General features: G+C 41.6%; 1 protein-coding gene and 1 long non-coding RNA gene across 2 annotated transcripts; one reads left to right on the top strand and one right to left on the bottom strand.

The window, feature by feature from the left end:
- Positions 1–265: 265 nt before the first annotated feature.
- Positions 266–5,043, bottom strand: LOC125441846. The gene is made up of 3 exons (XR_007245918.1): positions 4,954–5,043; positions 2,119–2,214; positions 266–364 (listed from the first exon to the last, which is right to left on the bottom strand). It is a non-coding gene; the product is annotated as an uncharacterized LOC125441846 (long non-coding RNA).
- Positions 5,044–6,114: 1,071 nt separating this feature from the next.
- LOC125438862 (T cell activation RhoGTPase activating protein) lies at positions 6,115–16,561 on the top strand. Its single transcript, XM_048507492.1, has 10 exons — positions 6,115–6,238; positions 6,950–7,040; positions 7,156–7,209; positions 8,236–8,302; positions 8,486–8,655; positions 9,848–10,009; positions 10,118–10,227; positions 12,970–13,165; positions 13,896–14,001; positions 15,174–16,561. The coding sequence occupies exons 2-10, from the start codon at positions 7,014–7,016 to the stop codon at positions 16,430–16,432; spliced, it is 2,151 nt and encodes a 716-aa protein (XP_048363449.1). The 5' UTR covers positions 6,115–6,238; positions 6,950–7,013; the 3' UTR covers positions 16,433–16,561.
- Positions 16,562–21,167: the final 4,606 nt, after the last annotated feature.

The raw sequence follows: 21,167 nt of genomic DNA on the forward strand, positions 1-21,167 counted from the left end.
GACAGCCCTCTGGTTTTGATGGGGTGGTGCAGCAGCAGTGCTGCCCCTGGCTGCCTGTTGCTTTCCCTTGTCAAATTCCAGTGCCTGCTAAGCACAACAGAAACTGGGCCATACACTAAGAGAAGAAATATGTTTTCACATTCACTATTCAAGTTGGGACATATAAATTGATACTGAATGGTCTTCATTTAAATGATTCTGTCTTATTTAGAAGAAAGAATACTTTCTTTCTTAGGGGTTTGGATAACCAACCTTTGTGATGCGAAGCTTTAAGCAGACGCCAAATAAGGCACAGTTTGTAACTTCAAGATCCACATGCTTGCATTGTTTTCAGAAAGGAAAGTCTCTATTTCGTTTATTTGTTCTGTGAATGAAAGGAAAGTTGAAGCCAAAATTACCCTGTAAAAGGAAGCATACAACTGGAAAACATTTTTGAACTGACAGCTATTTGTGTTGTGGTTACCAAGTTAAGTGAAGTTTTAATGTGCAGAGGAAACATGTTAGCAAAAAGGCTCTAGAGTCTGGTGATTTTCAGTTGGGTCATTTCGTCAGTTTATGACATTTTGTCAGGTGATGATACTTTAAAAAGAATGTGTGTCATACACATTGGTTGGTAAGTGGTCATGTTTGTAAGTCACTTTGACCTGAATAGAAAAGGCCCAATAGAAATATTTAAACAAATACAGATATGCCCACTCATAATCCAATTATTCAGTTCCTTAGCTAGATGAACAAATGGCCAGCGAAGCAGGTGGACCAGTTCCCCTCAATGTTTGTTCTGAAATCCCCAGAAAACGGCTGACTTTGATTTTATGGCCTTGCCCACATCCACCTCCTTTTTCTAAAGAAGCCCTGTTGCTTACAGAATGCTGCGATATTGAAGCATACAATGCTTCTAGAGTACATTACAGAATACTTGTCAGGATGAGACCTGACAATTCTTCATCATAGAATGAGGACACCATGGTGATAGATCCCATGGAGGGCTAAACTATGATTGACCCTAAGTGCCTTATGGCTACAAGACCAAAAGCCCAGGAGGCTCAGGAGCAAGTGTCAGTGCCAGAAACTGGGATTGCTGAGGAACTCATGAAGGACAGTGACCTTTTGCCACATGACTGCCCCCAGGACCCCAGCAACAGAGAAGATAGAAATCCTGAGCAGAAGCACAACTCAGATGATGTAGTGAACCACTTGGTTACCTGAGCCCATCTGGAGATCTAGAGCCCCCATAAGGATTCTGGATTACAGATCACAGAGTCTATATTACGAATTAGTTACTTGTCAGTGTGATTTTGATGAACAGTTAGAACTTTGTATCTAAGAATATTTTATGTTGCATTTTGTGGTACTTTACATGCTGGGTTACAGACAGTACATTTCTAGTGAAACACACACCACAGCCCAATATAGATGTAGGTGTATTTATAGCTGCCAAAATCAATGGGCGTAAGCATGGTTACCCCTGTCTTAGGTCGTTTTCCCACTTATCATCTGCTGCGTGCTACTCTCCCCAAGTAGCGCGGGGTCCCCCGGCACTCCCCACTACAGGGGCGGCGACAATGCAGCCGCCCCGACGCTGCCGCTCTCGTGCCCCCTCAGCGCACGTCATTCCTGGCGCTCCTCAAAACGGCGCCTTTTGGTGACCCCGCACAGAGAGCGCGGGGTCTTGGGGAAGCCCAGGAGAGCGCCAGAAATTACGCGCGCTGAGAGTAGCGCGCAGCAAAGGGTGGTCATGGTAAGTGGGGAAACGACCTTAGATAAGTAGCATTTTGGTTTATGGAGTCCATCAGGAAACAAATTTGCCTTAGTGACAAACCCCTTTAATCCATGGAGCTGAAGGGAATGTGTTGCCTAGAGCCACTGTTCTTTCATTAAAAATGTATAGAATTCAAAGATTTCTTTATTCATGGTGGCATTTGTATATTTTTGTGATCAAAAATTGTCTTTAAAAGGAGAATAAACCTTTGATCACTCCAAATACTTTTGGGCATTTTTGGTAAACGATGCACATTTTTCAAAATATATATGGAAAAGAATTATTAACATGAATTGGAGACAGAGTCTTGAAGTTCATTGAACACTGAAAAATGCTGTACTAAAGAACCATTATCCCACCTTCTGCCACTGGATAGGCAAAGGACACTCTTTGATGCATCTTAGGTTTTAGCTCCTTTTCTGGCTTCAGCATATTCTCAAAATTTGTCCAAGCATCTGGATTTGAAGCAGAATTATGCACAAATGATGATCATGTTATTGCTAGAATGTATAAACTTTCATTGAGATTTGAAACAGAAGAATGTGTGAAACAGTGTATTACAAAATGGGCCATCAGCTTTTGGCATAATATACAAATGGAACAATATGAGAATATTTGGTCAAAGGGGATTAATGGCCCAATTGGAGGTGGGGGTGGGGTGTGGGGAATCACCATCAGGAGGCGGCGTGGGCCTCAGCCAGCAGACTTGCCCTCCAAGGCACTTACCCTGGTGGAGGAGCAGACATTGTGGAAGTCGAAACAAAAATCTAAGGGCACTCTTCTCTATCCTTTCTAAACTATTTTTGGTACTGAGTATACTGTATTTTAACATGCTTCACTTTTAGTTAGAACCCCTTGGACACACACATCAGAGAACAAGTATATGAACATTTATGCTGGAATAAAGTTTTGTTAATCTTTAAAATACCACACGCCTGCTGCTTGCTGCTTGTTAAAACAGACTAACACAGTCTGTTGACCTCTGGGGTCAAAAAGTGAGTGTGAGAGAGAACACAGTAAGAATTGTTAAAATAATACTAATAAAAGATGATGCCAAAAAGCACAGCAATGTTGTCCATGGACTTACATAATTGCACTCTTAAGTTCAGTCAATGTTTTGTGGTATCCCTGGAGATGTTCATTCTGTCAGCTCTGACAAAGCTGGAATTCTGTCTATATATGCACATTCAAAGGCACCAGCGCAGAACACAGCCTCTTTTACTAGCTTGTAAACAGAGTTAAAAGGCCTAAGGAGCATCCTTTTGCCTGCTGGGCTTCGCTAAACCTTTGCAGGATTCTCATTAGCATGGCACTGAAAGAAATACCAATTTGTCACCCTTTGCTCACATGCAATCCCACTTCTGCAACTGTCACCAGAGTGCCTACTGTCAGTTAAAGCTCTATTGAAACAGACAAATGTTTGCCACGGTTGGGATTTTCCTGTTTGGGGCTTTACAAAAGAACTAAAACAGATGCTTCTCAGAGAGAGTGGGAGAACGGTCACATTTTCAGTTTCACTCCTTCCATTTTGATTCCCCTGAGTCTCTTAGCTGGGGCTCTGTCTTCAGTGACAAAATTTATGTTAGTAAGCCATCCTAGTGTGTAATATTCACTGTTAAAAAAATGCCAGTGCAACGAACTGAAAACATTCCACAGTCAGTAAACCATAGTACAGCTATCATTGTTACATATTCCTATTTTGGTTTGATTGAATTTGCATTTTTCAGCTTTATTCTGTTACTATTTTATATTTCAAAGCTTGTTCATCATCATCATCATCTGATGAAGGAGCTGACAGTGGGACAGGGTCCTGCTGGTGCATAGTTCATATGGGAGAAGGGTTAGCCAATAATAATACATTTATCTGAGAGTAAACTTTTAAAATCATAGGAGATTTTTTTAAAAAAAACTGAGTACAAAAAAGAATTGATTAACACAAAGCTTGCAGACTGAGATGTTGTAGGAAGTAAATGGATTGTCATTTTTGGCATCCTTACATCAAGTTGGAAAGAAATGCCTTCTTGTACAGTTTGAAGTTAAAATTTGAAAATGAATCTAATCCTAACCAAATTTAATGGTGTGGCATATGGATGCATGACAGATTTGGAAAATTCCTACTTGTTCATGAAGTTTACTGGATGACATTGCATAAGTTGCTGGATGTTAGCCCAACCTGCCCCACAGACTCGGGTTAGATTTTTCCCACATATATTGCCAGAAGCTCCTGAGAGAAAGGGCAGGATACAAATATGGTAGACAAATCCTCTTGCATAAATGGCACTTAAATCAGCAGTATATTAATGTAGGATCTGGACCAAAATCTTGCTAAAGGTTAATGCTAATTTGCTTTGGTGAAGAAATCAAAGTACATTCATGCTGTCACTTATGTTACTGGTAAAATTCACAAATCTCCATCTATTCGATGTGATGAATTTGTTTTAATCATATGAGGCTGCATCTCTGTTGTGAAATTTAATGTGTCTGGGACTAAAGACCAATTAGTTCTGTCCATCTGGATAAAAATTCCAGTTGGAGCATTCTTTGTCATTGCTTCAGACTTCCTTTTGTTTCAGAATGACCTGGGGAGAAAACAATCTGCAAGGAGGAAAGCTTCTCAGTATTCCTGTAACAGAGGAGAAAAGTAATATAAAGGCACAATGAATTGGCACATCAGCAAAAAGGCATAGCTTATTAAATGCAGCATAGACTTGAATTAATTGAATTATCACAGAAGATATCTGTATGGACTGAACCTACTTTAAAAGGTATATGAACACATCTTCTGATGAACAGCTCTTCATGCCTTTTAAGTAGCGACCACAGAACTGGAGAGCATTCTATAGAAATTGTTTCATGTTGTCTTAAATGATTATTAGATTTCTGAGAAAGTCAACTTTCAGGATGGATGCAGGAAGGGGAATGTGTTTCTGGCTACTTTTATTATTAAAGCCATGAGATTGATGCAAATGTGACATTTTTCAAATCAAACACTTTCTTAAATATTTTTCCTACAAGGGTGTCCAACTTTGGTCTTCTAGATGTTCATGGACTATGATTCTCCCCTGACAACTGAAGACAATGAAGCACATTATATTAAATTAAATTAATAATAATAATAATAATTGATTTGATTATCTGTTGAGCAATCCTAAACATTTTTCTTTGTAAATAGGTCCATGTCCAGTAGTACTTACTCTCCTCTGAGTGTGCATGAGATGGCATCCTTGACTAGACAGCATCTATTCTGTTCCCATTAGACAGTTTGTACAGCTTTGTAGACACCACACTTATCCAGTTAGCTGCAATAAGCACACTATTGCTACTGCTACCAAAGGCAACTCTCACACAAGTCACCACTGCCCCCCCCCCCCTCGCCATCCACCTGGGGGTGCCTTCCTGCCACTATCTCATGTGGCAGCTGCTGCTCTGGCTTTATGGGCTTGTAAGACTGAATAGGAGCCAAGGCTTTGTTTAATGTTCCCCTTTAATGAATGATCTTATTCTTTCTCTGCAAAGGCCCGTGGCCGTGTGAATGAAATATTTCTATTGGGGACGTCTGCTGTTCTGAAGAAAGTTTCATGCATATAAGCCTCAGCATATCCCAGTTTTCAATTTGACAATATGGCCTTGTAGGGAAATGACTTTTCTGGAAACTTCACACAACAGTTGTGGGTGGTTGCCCTTTTGATTACGGCAGATTTTTAATCTTATAAACTGCTTATGGGAACTGATAGCAAATTTAATGAAGTATCTGAGATATAAATGAATAAGTAATACTTTGCATTTTATTACAAAGTCTTAACAGCAGTTTGTTTCCCCATCTACTCCCCCACCATCTCCCCAGAGTTCTGTCCAACTGTTTTTTTAAATACACTGACATGTGCACTGACCCTGATTATTTTTTTAAAAAAAGAGCAGTTATTTTACAGGGGTCAGATTTGACATTTACAGATCAAAACAAGCAGATCAAAACAGTAAGAACTATCCTACCAGGGGGTTGATATTTCAAAATACAAACTGCCGTTTTGAAGAAGGCCTTGACCCAACCTACACAACTATGTCTTTTTCACACATCCCACCTGATTACTGGCGTAACGTGGAACTTTTACCTGTGGGGTGTCTCATCTGTTCCGTCACCTTTCTGTCTATGACACGACTGGGCTTTTCCTTTAAGTAGAAAAAAAAACATTGTCTGCACCTGCCCTAAAAGGAAAGAGGAAGCTTAAGAATTACAGCATCGGGCAGACAACTTCTGCATTCAAACCATGACGCTCTTTCCTGTTTCTGTTACACTGCAAATTTTCACCTGCCCCCTCCCGCCACTGCTCCTCATTTAGAATGCAGCACATGTGAGGCTGAACTGTTCTGTCTCCACATCTCTGTCTCTGGCAAATTAGTCACAGCAAAGCATTATGCTGCTTCTCTTTTTCTCTGCAGTTCGCTCGAGGTAAAAGGACTTGGGCTGGACACTATTCTCCGGTAAGCCTGTCATTAAAAAATGTGTTAAAGTTATTGTGATCCTGTGTTAAGAAACTTTGTCCCAGAATGATATTCAGAACAAGGCACCCCTTGCCATATTAAATGGCCTTATACAGCTGAGCAAGGATGTTGGTTAGTCTTGTCTATGGAAGTTATCACCAGGAGAAGGTTACAGTCTCAGAAACTGCTAATATATTCCTTGTATGTATTGCTTACTTTTTTGTTGTTGTTTCCAAGTGCATGAAGTAGTTGGCTGTTATACTGTATCATTCCATGCTTTAAAGCTTACTATGTGTTGTACTTAGTGGTTGGACTATGCAGCCATTATTTAACTTGCATCTGGTATGCTGCAGAAGGAATACTTATATGAAAACAGTCTCATTCAAATTTTGCCTTCTGGAGACAGGGGAGTTTTCCAGGGAACTAAAAGTGGTTTGAAGGGGGGATAGCTCTTCTTGATTTGTATCTTCATCTCACATTTGCCTTTGTAAGGCAGGCTTCATATTTTTTTCCAAAAGGCTTGTTTGACAAGTGGTAAAGCAAGACCAAATAAATAATTATGTACAAAATAGGAAGTGAAGCCTGGACTAAATCACTCTTAACTTTTTGCAAAATGATCGCCTTTAAGCGCTCTTAGTTTGTAGCAGAAAGAAGAAGCCAAGTTGAATGTTTGGGTGATACTACTACTATTTCCCTCTCAATTCTAAACAGGCAAACACGAGGAATCACCAAGGGAGAAAAACAAATCAGTAAAGTTCCATCAGTTAAGTTCCTGATGAAGGTGCCAGGCAGCACCAATGCAGTGAGTGCTCTTCTCGATCCTTTCCCTAATATACTTCCATCTAAACCTGACAATATTTTAACATGTATAACTGAACAAGTTTTCAGCATACCCTGCCTTTGTTTTGTTTTTGTAGCCAAAACCTTTAAATGCAAGTGATATGGAGATGTGGATGGCATGCCAGTCCGAGGTAAATACATTTCAAACTGTTTGGTGATCCTTCCTGTCTGAATTTATGCCAAGCTAGCTTTGCCTATGTAAAATCATAGTCAGGGATGTTTCAACTAATCTCCGCTGACAGAGGAGCCTGAACATTATCATGATCATTTTTCTTTGTTGTTGTATACCTAATACTGACTGTGTTGTTCCAAGCTTGGCCCCTGATTATCCATTCTGTTGAAACATTATTTCAAAGCATGATCATAAATGTGAAAACCCGAATGCCAATTTTTCAAAGAGCAATCCTAAGCTGGTCTATGCAGAATTCTAGTTAAGTGTGTATACTGAAGCTTAATCCCAGGAAACTGTTAGGATGGCTTTGTCAGTACAGTGAAGAACATCTTGTTATATTCCTATTATTGGGAACAATTTCATAAGAGTTGTTTTGGAGTGAGTTGCAGAATATCCTTACTATCACAGAAGTTCCAATGAAATAAGTGTGATGGGCTGGGGTGAGCCTTGATTTGCTCAATAGGCAGTAAGACTTCAGTCTGTATCATACAAGCAGCTTTACTCCAGTCTCATCAGTCAGTGAGATTCATTTCATAATGTTGTACAGTTAGGCTAAGATTCAAATTGCTGCCAAGGCTCATGCAAACTTTACTTTTGTAGGATATTTGGCTTCATATATATATATGAAGGTGAAACATTTTTATACCTCCTTTCCACCTCCTTCCCACCCAATCAGATCTACAAGATGGCAAACATAAAAACAATGAAACAATTAAAAATACAGTTACAATGATAAAATCCAGGTACAAACAGTTAAGCAAACAATACTAGGAGAGCCAATAACAGAAAGGGGTGGGAGAAGTTTGCCAGGTAGAATGGTGGGGGGAGCTGCTGTTCAAGACAACAATTCTAATTTCTTCACTCGTTTTTGAGAAGGGAGACCACATATGACAGGTTTCATGTAGGTGCATGATGTTGCATGGATATGTGCTAACTAAACTAATGTTTAAGTGGCCTTTTTGTGAAGGATTATTGTTTCTTCCAGGGTGACATCAAGAAATGTCAGTCGCTGGTGCCATGTGATGGTGACAATGGGCTTTGTAGTCTGATTGGTGAGTTTTTGATTGTATTATTTAATAAACCTGAGAAACAGGAATTCTGCCTAATAAATTCTCCTCCTTAACTCCATTATACAAGGTGATTAGCTTAATGTATGCCAGTAAATTTACTAAGTACATTAATGTTGTCATTACTCACTGGTTACATGCTATTCTTGCTTCTTCTTTTGACTGCAGATAGTAATAAGAAAATTAAAAAAGTGATATCTTGGCCATTTGTATCAAGACGAACCTTCACTGGGTCAGAGACTCTGAGACACCTGCAAGCTGACCTGAAGCCTTCTTTGTTTGATCAGCCATTGTCATTAGTCTGCACTGAGGAAGACATGCTCCCCAAACCTATACTGGTGAGCAAAACGCTGGATATTGACACTTGGTACAGGTGTTGCTGTCCACTTCTCATTATGCAAATAATCACAAAGCTGAACACTGGGATTTTCTTCCTGATGAGCCTCTTTGTCAATCAGATTTTGTGTCAGAATCATTCAGTTCCAAAATGAAAATCAATTATACATTTCCATATCTTCATGCTGCATATATACCTGAGCCCTCTGGGGGAGGGCGGTATATAAATTAAATATCAAATCAAATCAAAATAAAACTGGTTTACTTTTTACTTTACAAAGGGAATAATTATACTTGGGACAAAATCGTAGACAGCAGAAAGGGTAAGGGAAGAGAGGCTGGAAGGGAGAATATTCTGGATCCCAGCCATGGGCTAGGAGGGGGAATTTATGTCTGGGGGGAAGGGGAGGAAGCAAGGATGATTTTGCCAATTGCATCCATAACTGGCTGTCAGCCAGTCAGCTTTCCAGCAGCTTCCTGCAGCCCACCCCAGAGGTCAGCCCATCATTGGTTGGGGGAGAACACACAGACCTCCAGGTTTGTTTCAGCATACAGATCAGATTGAATGGAGCAGGCCAAAAGGTGTTTGGCATTCAGCTGCTCTCTCTTAAGTGGATTCCGCATGGGCCAAAAACAGCGGTGTGAAAATGGTGTAAAATAGTTTAAAACAGTGTAAAAGGGTTTACACCCTTTTCACACTGCTGTTTTTGGCCCATGCGGAATCCACCTAGTGTTGCCAATGTATTTAAATGGGGAAAAAATCAAACTTTCTCTAGTTCTCACTGGAAACAAAGTCTGGTAAAGTGGTTCCCAACCTTTTGGGTAGCATGACCCACAAGTCCAAATTTACTTGGTATGGTGAACCACTTCAACAAGCAGAGTATACATAAATCAATAAAACTGCAAAAGACCGGGGCCAACTTTGATAGACTTTGCGATCCACTTTTGTGTCAGGATCTACAGGATGGGAAATGCTGATATAGAAGGAAGTGTCCTATTTTACACAAGTCATTCACACAAATATAGTACACTGTTTTAAGTTCTCTGTTTCTTTCTAAAATGATAGTTTCACATGGTTGTCAATGTTGATCTGCAATAGAACAGCTAAGATTTGAAGCCAGTAACATCTTAGGCAGCAACAAGCTTTTAAAAAATGATTTATGCTTTCTTTTTCTCTTGTAATGTTACTTGCAGGAAATCCTTACAATTCTCTACCTGAAAGGGCCTTCAACTGAAGGAATATTCCGAAAAGCTGCCAATGAGAAAGCACGCAAGGAGCTGAAAGAAGAATTAAATGCTGGAGGGAATGTTGTCTTAGAAAATGAACCTGTCCATCTGCTGGCAGTGATTTTCAAGGTATATTCGCTGGGTTTCTTTCTGTAACTGTGGTTCACTGAAATAATAGGGAGAAACATTTTGCTTACAATATCACCAAATGCTAAAGTTAAGCTTACTCTATTGCAGGATTTCCTCCGAAACATTCCTAAAAAACTGTTACTATCTGAACTTTATGATGAGTGGATGATAGCACTGGAGAAAATAAGCCATTGTAAAAAAATGGAAGCAATGAAAGAGTAAGTGATATGCCTTCACATGCATTTCTTATTGGTTGGCCTCCACATTATAACACCAAGGGACACCAGTGTTAAAAATACTTATTAAAAAGTCCCATTGATTCCAACTGAAATGATGTCTAAATTTATGTATCTTCTTATTGTTCCTTCACTACCATTTATAAATTTTACTGGTCTCAGTTGAACTTACTGCTAAGTGTGCTTAAAATTGAAACCTAACAGTATCATCCTTCATTTTTACTCAGAAAGTCCCTGTTCCTTTACCACTCTGAGAAAGAATGTGAAACTGATCATGGGGAAGGAAGGCTACTATGTGGCGGGGGGGTAGGGGGGAGGATATGTCTCAACTGCAGCCATTTGATCAGATAGAGCAGTGTTTTCCAACCTTTTCGAGGTCAGGGTACGCTTGACCTCACTCTTCATATCTCACGGTACCCCTGCCACCACCCTCCACCTTCCCCTCCCATTGCCCCTGCTTGCCACACACCCCACCTTCCCTTCCCAGGGTGAAGGGAAGCACTGGGGGTGGTGGTGGCTGCTGACCTTGTGGCAGGCCCTGCCCCATGGGCCAGCTCCATGTCCTTGCTGGCGCCGGTGGGAGACACCACAAAAATGAGGGGGGGCGGTAGTGTTGCTGCGGTACCCCTGGGACATTCTCACGGCACCCCAGGGTACCACAGAATCCTGGTTGAGAATGGCTGAGATGAGCATGGGCAATGAGAATACACATTCCCTTTTCTCCCCATTTGGGGTAAGGTTGAATCTGACTGGCATTATGGGACTGGTAGTATAATTTAAACAGTCAAGAAAAAGAAATGGTTTCAAATTATGGGACATGATTTGCAAAGATGTGTACTAAAAATGTGTGGAAGAATACAAGATAGAGAGAGGTGTTGTAAATATTTTCACATACTACTCCAACAAACATTTTCAAAACAGAAAGGCAAACCAACGAAAAATTAACATAGCATTAGTTGCTCTCCTAATATACTTACTTACAACTTCAACCAACTGAATTCAATGGGACCAGTGGTGAAGCCACCAGGGGATGGGGGGTTGCACCATGAACCGGGTGGACCATTTCTAGTTATGGGGTGGAAAAATCCCCCTCCCCCTTCCCTCTGTGGCCCCTCTCCCTCCCACGGCGCCCCCCACAACACCCCCCACGACACCCCCCTCGCAGCGCACCACCCCACTTATGTTTAAGAATGGAGCACGCCGGAAGCCTGCCTGCATTGCCTGGGCCTGGTGGGAACTACATTTCCCAGGGGCTCCTGGGAAATGTAGTTCCCACCAGGCCCAGGCAATGCAGGCAGGCTTCCGGCCTTCTTCTCCAGCCTGCTCCTTTCCTAAAAGTAAGTGGGGTAGAGTACCATGGGGGGGCACCATGGGGGGGCACGGAAGGGGGCGCTGAAGGGGGCAAAAAAGCCAGAGTTTGCACGGGCACACTCTGGTCTAGCTACGCCTCTGAATTGGACAAATGTGGCTATGATCAAGCTGTGAAAGTATGTAAAATTTCTTTTTAAGCAATGAAGAATTTGCCAACTCACTTCATTGAAATAAATAGGATTGTGCTTTTTGGGCTGTGGACTGCCTTTGCCTGTGAATTCCAAAGCTGAGCATTTTTTAAGCCCCACTGTGGTCAGATGTTCTTTTAATATAGTTGGGTGCATTGGGCATCCAAATTTTGAATTACATTTGAGTCCCCGGTAGAGAGTGGGAGAAATAGCCAACAGTTTTGGAGACTGCATGATGAAAAAGAACCATATGCAAACCAGGGGTCGCTTACCTTGATTTATCTCTGGTTATATGTTGATGTACCTTGTTTCAAGCCATTAATTTTAAAACTGACATGGGACACCGCTTGGTGCCTAGTCAGTAGTTTGTGATTAACGGTCGATTCCCCACAGAGGAAATAACATGTGATAGCCCTGGTAGGTGTCCCAGGACAACGGGAGAACTCCCCACAGCTCCTGGGTTGAATTCAGCTCAGTCCCGTGTCAGTCCTGCAATACCCATCTCATCCAGGGTTTTTCAGAAACTGCCAGGAAGGTACATCTTTTCTGGTGTTTTCTGGTGAACACAGGATGAGCCTGGTATCATGGGGAATCGTTCATTCGTTCATTCTCCGTTCATTCTGGCAACCAATCACAGCTAAGTCTCCTGGGCCTGCACAGAACAGGAGACTCAGAGTGGACAGGAAAGCGCCTTTTTATTTTTTCTTCTTGCATATGAAGTCACAACCATACAACTAATAGGTGCATGTTTGGGTTCTGTTCTTGGCCACGAAGCTCTATGCTTTGTGACGATGTAGCTATGTAGCCATTACGTAAAAAACAAAAAAAGAACACCCATTCATGTTCCCGCCCTAAAGCAACAGCCAATCGGGAACGAGGAGCAGAGGAGGTGCCAAGATGATCCTGGCCTCTGATCCCGGTTTCAATTCCAGATCTTGGCTGCAGTGGGGAGTGACAGACCGGGATCAAAAGGTACTAGTATTTTACGGTCCCAGTCCAATCCCAGGATGATTTTCTCCATGTGAATCGACTAACAAGTTTCAAACACATTCATCCAGAGCACAGGGACTTTTGAATGGGAATTTTGTGCAACCGCTAAAATAAACATTTCTCCATTTTAGAGGAAGTGTCATTCATACAAGTAAACTTGAAACATAAAAGGAGGAAAAAGCAGAAGTTTCTGGGGATGACTGTGTTGTTGTTTTTTATTTGTTCACTTTGGTAGGGTTGCAGGCAAACTACCTCAGCCTAACCTTCTTTTGCTCAAGCATCTGCTCTGCGTGCTGCACCACATCAGTCAAAACTCAGCAGTCAACAGAATGGATTCCAACAATCTTGCAATCTGTGTTGGGCCTAGCATATTGACTCCAGATCACAACCAACAACTGCCACTGGAAGCCCAGAAAGAGCTGACTTATAAGGTTTGCCTGGTTTTATACCCTGCTACTCTCACACAATTGGAAGCGGGGGAGGGTGGAATCCAAAAGAAAATATTTTCAGTCAGGGCCTATAAAATTTTTAGGCATACAGGGCCTAAAAATAAATGTTTAGGCATGCAGGGCCTACTCACATGGCCCTTTTAATCTGTGATAGCTGAGCTACACAGCCATGACCTAAGCTAGCTGGGTAATTGGCAGCTGCACACACTGGACTCAACATGGTTTAGGAGATCAAGGAACTGCTTGCTGAAGGGTCCATCTAGGCCAGCATTGTTTTCACAGCAAACAGTCAGATGTCTTTAGATGCTCACAAGTGGGACATGAAGAGGATGGCCATCTGAAGAAAAGAGGTCTGTCCCATTTTGTCTTAGATACTGACTCATATTAGCCAAGAGGTAGTCAAACTCACAACCTTATTATAAGCACAACCTTTACAAACTAGCAAGGTGTATCCTTCTAGGCAAATTTTGGCTACAGCAGCATGGCAACTTCTTTAAAAGCAGCAATTATGATGCCAGATTCCAGTCCATACTGCTGAGATCAGTACATGAAGCTGGAAATGATAAAACCAATTCATCCTGTGCCAGTGCAACCCAAACAGTAAGGTCATAAAGAGTTACCACATTAGTATCTATACTAATATTAGTGTTATCACTGAACAGCCTGAGACTAGTGCCTGAATAACTCAAGTACATTTATTTAATTTACACAGGTGAAGGCACTGGTGGAATTCCTAATTGATAATTGTTCTGAAATATTTGGAGAAGACAACTCTTTACTATACAGTATCTCTGATGATGATTCCCTGGACAAGTCAGGTACTGTCGTCTATTGATGTAACATATTAATCAAGGGTCTTTTAAGAGTTGGATCAGCGTCAGTGTCTAATTAACCATGTTTTGGAAGAATAAATGTCTTGCAATGTGCTAGGATTTCACTTGCATTCCTACTATACCAAACCCATGATTCAATAATACAACTCGAGTTTGTTTGGACATACATTAACTGCTGAGGAAGTGACTATTGATAACTGACAAGCCACAAAGCTGGAACCTTTCCAAATGCTCTGCGGATACCTCACAAGCTCACATGAGGAACTTAGATGTTAATCACTGTGCCTGCTGTCATATGGATGGTGAAGGCAGTTAGCTTAAGTTCTTGGAATCTGAAATTAGGGCTGCAGCCTTATGTTTGCTGCTTTCTTTGGTATCCAGGTGAATGCAAACAAAAGAGATCCTAGACAAATGTTGACTATTATCCAAGGGTAGCTGGTATCAATGTAATACTTTCCAATAATTAAACGTTATCTCAGGGAAGCTGATAAGAGAATAATAGCCTTGGAAATTGTGGGATTACATGGGGGGGGCGAGCCCCAGAATTTGAAAAATAAAAAAAGACTTTCAGACCTGTCTCTGGTGGCATTTAAACCACCAATATGAGTTTTGATGAAAAGTAACACTCATCAGATCTTGGAAGCTAAAATGGGCAGCCCATGGTTAATATTTGGATGGGAGACCTTCCAGGCAAGTCCAGGGTTGCTACACAGAGGCAGCAATGGCAAACTGCCACTGTATGTCTTTACCCTGAAAGACCTATCGGGTCGCCATAAATTGGTTGCACCTTGACAGCACTTTCCATCACAATAATGATAATATGAATAAGCAGTGCTCTCAGACAGGAGAATGTTAAGGAAACTCTGTTCTAAATGCATTTGCTGGTAGTTCAGACTCTACAACATTGTATTTGATGAAAATCTGCTGAATAAGCTCCTGTAGTTTGCAGGAAGACCATAAGAACATCTTGTTTCATCTCTCCAGGCAGATAAAACTCCAGACAGATAAAACTTAACTGTTATCACTCCTGTTCTCTTACTAGCGATACATAATGTTCAGGCATTTTTGGTATTGTTGTTAATGAAGTCCAGTTGATTTATAAAGACTGAATTTACATGCTTCAGCTCAAACACTAAGACTTTCTGTTCCTTTCACAGAAATGCTATCCCCCAGCCAGCAAAATGATTCAGCCTATGACAGCGGAGATCTTGAAGGAGACAGCAATTCCAGTGGTTTCCAGGACAAAGATGTACAACAAGCTAAGAGTCCAGCCAGCAGGCTGAGCAGTATAGAGCTACAGTCCCATCAGCCACAAAGCCAGACTGCCTCTGTCTCTTCACTGACTCCTTTTAAAAACTCCATAAGTCAACTAGATAGAAGATACTCTGAGCCAGACATGTTTTCTTCTCAGACCTACCAAGAAGGCAGAATGAAAAGCCAGAAGCTAACCAAAAGTGAGGGGGACTTTGTTCACCAGAAGGAAGTGGGGCTGAAGTGTCAAAGGCTCAGAAAGCAAATGACCAGGGAACTATGTCATTCAAGCCTTCATAGGAATAAAAAGCCACCAAATCTAACTATAAAAAGTCATTCCGGTTCAGAATTGCCCAGAACATCCTCCAGCAATTCACTAGATAGCTCCTCACCAGCTTCTGATTCTTCTGTTTTCATCAGCTCACCATTAATGTCACCTTCCAAGACAAATGCTTTTATTCGGCCACATTCTTTCTCCACTAAGACTTCTGTTGGAAGTGACACATCCAACCAAGAGTTCAGAAAACATTCAATGTCATTTTCTGTGGCAACTCGTAAGAAGGAACTAACTAAAACCCAGAGTTGTGGCACGGTTGGTTTCCAAAGAGGCAGTTTCAAAAAGGACTCCAAAAGAGAGAGAGAACTTTCCTGTCGAATAATTCAAGGAACTTCCACCAACAGCTACAAGCCAGGGGCAGTGGGATGTCAACCGAGGCCTCGATTCTTTTCAGTAGATGAAGTATTTAAATTTGTGGATCAGAAAAATCCTGGAAAGCCACCATCCTACAAAGAGGCTATCAAAAACTGCACAGCTGCTAGACTTCCCTCATACAGTAGCTTAACTGTTCAACATATGAGATCAGCAAAATTGCTACCAGACTCTCCGCCTCAATGTTTCAGGTTGAACAGAGAGGTTCCAAACAATGTGCATAAGGACATCTCTAATGACAAGCTATCTGTGATCAGTGATTCTCAGGACAAAAGGCAAGCCATGGATGTTGTTATTGGAATACATTCCCAAGCTAATTTGCCACTCACCCCTCAAGTTTACCGCCTGCGGACCATGTCTGGGTCTTATCAGAAGAATAAACAAGAATATTTAATACGGCGGTGCAGTCAACCAACCTTTGACCATGTACAATGTGCAAAGGAATCCTATGTTTAAACTATCCCATTTCAGCATAATGTATGTTGTGACTTAAATAACATCATAACATAGGTTGTTTCTGCATGGTCCAAATATCTCGGGTTGAGCAAGGGAAATATCCCGGTTTGGCCAAGAAGTTTGCACGGTTCCCAGTCCTGAAGCGGGTTTGCTCCATGATATTTCCCTCATCTCAGGATTTTCAAAAATCACCAATTTGGCGATTCTTTTCAAAAACCCCGAGGTGAACCTGCTACCATGCAAACACCACGGAAGCAGAACCAGTTTATTTTTTCCACCTAGCTGCCTGATCTCCCAGCCCTGCCACCTGCTCCCCTGATCTCCCCACCTGACATCATGTCAGTTTTCAACTCTGCTGAGCAGCTGAACGTTGCAGCCTGCCCTTCCCGAAATGTTCCCCCAAGCACATTTTCTGCTCGTGGTATTGATCGGGTGCTATTTTGCCAGGGTTAATCAGGAGTGGAGTCCAAAAATGTCCCCACTTTCTTTTCTGTACATGTACTGGTTGCTCAGAGTGCATAGCTAGGGAAATGTGCACTTTGGGCTGAATGTTAGTGGGCATATCATGGGGGGAGGGTCTCTCATTTTCCACAAAAATATGAAAACGTGAGTGGGAATGTGATGTGATGCAGTGCCCCATTGTTTTTTTCTGCCGCTTGCCTTGTTTAGGCCTGCACCAGGCCACCGGGCCCTATTCAGAACTGGGAAAAGTGCGGGCTTTGTTTTCCTTCGCTGCTGCCCAAAAACAGCAGCCAATCAGAACAAGAGAAACTGGAGATGTTTGTGCATGCACAGATACGCTTGCAGTGTAAATACAAAAGACCTGGGCTCGTGTGAAACAAACTGGAATATTTCTTCCAAGTCTTCACTCGATTTCTTCACAGAAACGGGCAGCCACGAGAAGGGAGAAATCAGGATAAAATAGACCCAGATTGTAAGACACCAATTGTAACTCGGTATAATTGTGCCGTGCAGAAATGGCCATACATTGTACTGAAATGGAACTTAAATGCAAGACTCTTGACAAATGTTAAAGCAACTAAAATAAGCTCATCTGTGTAAACCTTTGTCAAAAGGTATCCCTTGTGTCATATAAAATATGCATTCTATCATTAAGTACAGTCTTTGTTTATAATGGATACATATGTAGTTATCAATATTTGTGAGTTTTAAAAGGTCCTAAAGCTAAGCAATTGACAGTGTTATCCATCTTTTTTCATATATATCCCTCATATTTCCCCTTAGAAGTCTGTGTTAAATATGTAGATATTATCCTGAAAATTAGAGAATCTGGGGACATGGGGAACAAGACACTCTACAGACACTTCTAGCCCATCCCAACCTTGAACCAAAGCAGATTTTTTCAGTGTACTACTTAGTCTGCTTTTGCATTATTCAGTGACACATTTCACCCACTTCCTTTTCCATGCTGTTATCTGCTGAAGTAAACCTCAATCATAAGTTACATTTCCGCCCAGAAAGCACAGGGCCCACTTTCCATTTTTTTCAGGTTGTCTCTGAAATGTCTACCAATTTACTATTCCTGCCTGCACATCTCCTCTTCTGGCTTTATTTGGGGAGAGGGGGGGACATTTGTGTACAATTTCCCCCCTCAAACTGAGGTTATTATAATCAGATAAGAATTGCCTTTCAGAATTAGACCAAGGTCAATCTAGTCCAGTATTCTGTCTTCATATGTAGCCTGTCAGATCAATATCTGCTACATAAAGTGAACATGACAGAAATAGCCATCTTTCTCCCCTGCATATGGTAATCAAAGGTATACTGTTACTGGATACAAATGTTTGCTAACTGTATCCAACAATTAGACCCTGTGGGGAAATGGCTAAAAACATGATGCTCCATCTAAAGGTTTACACTCCTAAAAATTCTCCCTACATTTTCCTCCTCCATGTACTAACAAGGTGCCATGCATCTAAATTGCCATCCAGTTTCCTTTAACAGACCTTTAAGTCTCCTTTAAGTAACTGGCCGCGCCATCCTAAACAGAGTTACACTCTTCTAAAGCCATTGATTGCAATGGAGTTAGAAGGCTGTAATGCTGAGGTTCCAATTACATTATTGATACTTCTATATCTCAATCCAGTTCTTATTGCAAAACAAATGCCTGGTGCCCCTAGACAATGATATGCATGCACACACACCTTCTGAATGCATGTTAACTTAATTAATTGGGGTTCAACTATACACAAAAGCCTGCTTCTGGGCATGGAACTCTCTTGCTAGTTTGGGCAAATACGTATTTGCACAACCTAAGAAGACTGTTTCTCTAAAGAGTATACAAACTAGCATAGCAAATGGTTGCAGGTAGAAAAAGGCATGGGCTATCAGCAATTCCTGCCCTTGTTAAAGGCTTTCTGTGGTTGCAGCAGACTTTGGGAGTTATTTACATTTTGGAGCTGTACAAAACAGAACATCTTAACAGTGCTTTTCTGAACCTGTAAGATTGCTAGAGATAGAATGTATTTTACAATTATATAAACCTTTCAGTAGAAGGGACTCAGAATGGTCTTGTAGACTGGAGATAATTACATGTAAGGAGAATATGTTCAGTTATTTTTAGTTCAAGACTAATTTCATCAGAATAAAGCTATTTTTCTGCCTGAAAAGTTGTTGTTCTTTCTTTACAAATATTCAGCCAGTGTCTCCAAAAGAAGATGCATTCAAGCCATAGCATAAGAACTACTTTGAAGACACCTATGAACAAACTGTCCTCATAAGCTCACTAATGTTGCTTACCCAAGTCTGTATGCTTGTGAGACATGAAAAAGATACAATCACAAAAATAAAATCCAATAATTTTACAGTTAGGCATTTGAATATGTTGCACTGCACAAAAGGCTATCACACTGAGGCCGGTTTTGCATGGCAAAATTGCTCCTCTGTTGGCACAGGGAATGCCCCGATGCGATCAGCTCCCAGCACTGCAGCGTGTCTGCCACATTTTTGCCCTGGTGCCACTCCGCGGCATTGGCTTTGCTCCATAGATTTCCTTTGAGGTTATTTTGAAATGCCCATTTGTTGCTCCAGTTGTTTCCACCGCCGTGCAAAATTCCTTGGTAGCAGAACTGGGGCAATTTTTCCCACCTCGCTGCTCTGGCCTGCCCCACCAATGGACAGGTGCTGAGAATTGGCACCCCCACCTTGCAGTGGGAAGAAACACAGGGAGAAACCTTGGTTTTTTAGAAAGGAGGGGGAAACCTTGGGCACAAAAGTGGGCTGCCCGCCCCACCAAATAAGAGAATCCTGCCTTCCCCTCCCCACACATGAGGAGTTTGCGGGGGGGGGGGGAATGGCTATTCTCTCACACGCATGAGGAGTTTAAAGGAGGAAAGCCGGCAATTATCTCGCAAGCGTGAGGAGTTTGCAGGGGGGAAACCAGCTATTATCTCGCACCAGCAAGGATTTTTGGTGGGGAGGGGGGGTGCAGAGGGCTCCAACTCTCAGTGACTGCCTGTGTTCTGTTTTTAACATTTAAAAAAAGTACTGAAAGTTAGTGGGGGAATGGGGCGAGATTCAGCCAATCCAAACGCAAGAAACTGAGGCTGCCCATGTATGCGTGGAAGAGACTGCGGAAGAGTTCGCGGTGCTTATGAGAAAGCCCCAGGCTCTTATGGAACCGGATGGGACTTCCCACACCGGCCCTGACTCAAGCGAAGGAAAGAGCCGGGCAGCCTTGGGGAGCTACAAGCAGGGTGAGAAGCCCTGCAGCAGGTATGCTCCCCTGATATGCTACGGGGCATGTGAAAATGAAAAAAACAGCCTGAAAATCAGTTTACACAGTCAATCTACATTTATTTGTCATTACCCTAAGGCACATCACAAGATTGTGGCAGGCTACAGCAGAATCAGGCAGTCCCGGGCAGGTCTGGAGTCAGGGCAGGTGGTAGTCATAGGTGTCGTCAGAACAGTCTGGGGTCAAGAAGTCCAGGAATTCAGGCAGGCAAACAGGCAGAGGTCTTGAGGTATGGAACAGGGAACCAGAGGCTAGAGGCTTCATGGGGAAACACACCCATTGCACCCAGGCTGAGCCAGGCCCCAGGCAGTAGAATACACAAACTTCTACACTTACTAGTTTACTGGATGAATTTAAAAGTGAATATAAGTGCACTACTATCCAAAACAGCTATGAACATACATAAATACAAAAAATTACAAAAAATACAAACCACTGACAATATGCAAAAATACAATAGTATGCATAGTAACAATTATGATCGGTAGTTTTTTGTTTTTAACTGTGTAAAACACAGATTGAATTTAAAGATATAGTCCTTTACTGTAGATAGTAATAGTCAGCATACATAAGGGACTTTAATTCGTGGTTACAATAACTGTACACCTTCTTTAGAAGTGCAAAAATATCCAGAATAAGGCATTCTAAAATGCCATTTATGATAATGAGACATTTTCATGAGCTCTTCCTCAGTAGAATGCGGCAACCATTAGGTACAGTAGTTGTTCTCTGCACTGTGACAATAGAAAACAAAACTACATTGTACAATATTCCAAACACAACATAAAATTACTATAATTACATGCACATAAACTTACATTAGTTAGTTAAACTTACATCAATGCAGCAACTTTCAACCGTTCCTAAAGCATTAAATACAAGACCTTTGTCTCCTTCATACAGCTGGCTCATTACTTGGCTTGTCTGAAGTTTCTGGTGCCTCTCCCAGCTGTACAGCATCATGCTCTGCCTTGGATG

The sequence above is a fragment of the Sphaerodactylus townsendi genome, linkage group LG01 (assembly GCF_021028975.2).
Source record: "Sphaerodactylus townsendi isolate TG3544 linkage group LG01, MPM_Stown_v2.3, whole genome shotgun sequence".
Classification (NCBI taxonomy): Eukaryota; Metazoa; Chordata; class Lepidosauria; order Squamata; family Sphaerodactylidae; genus Sphaerodactylus; species Sphaerodactylus townsendi.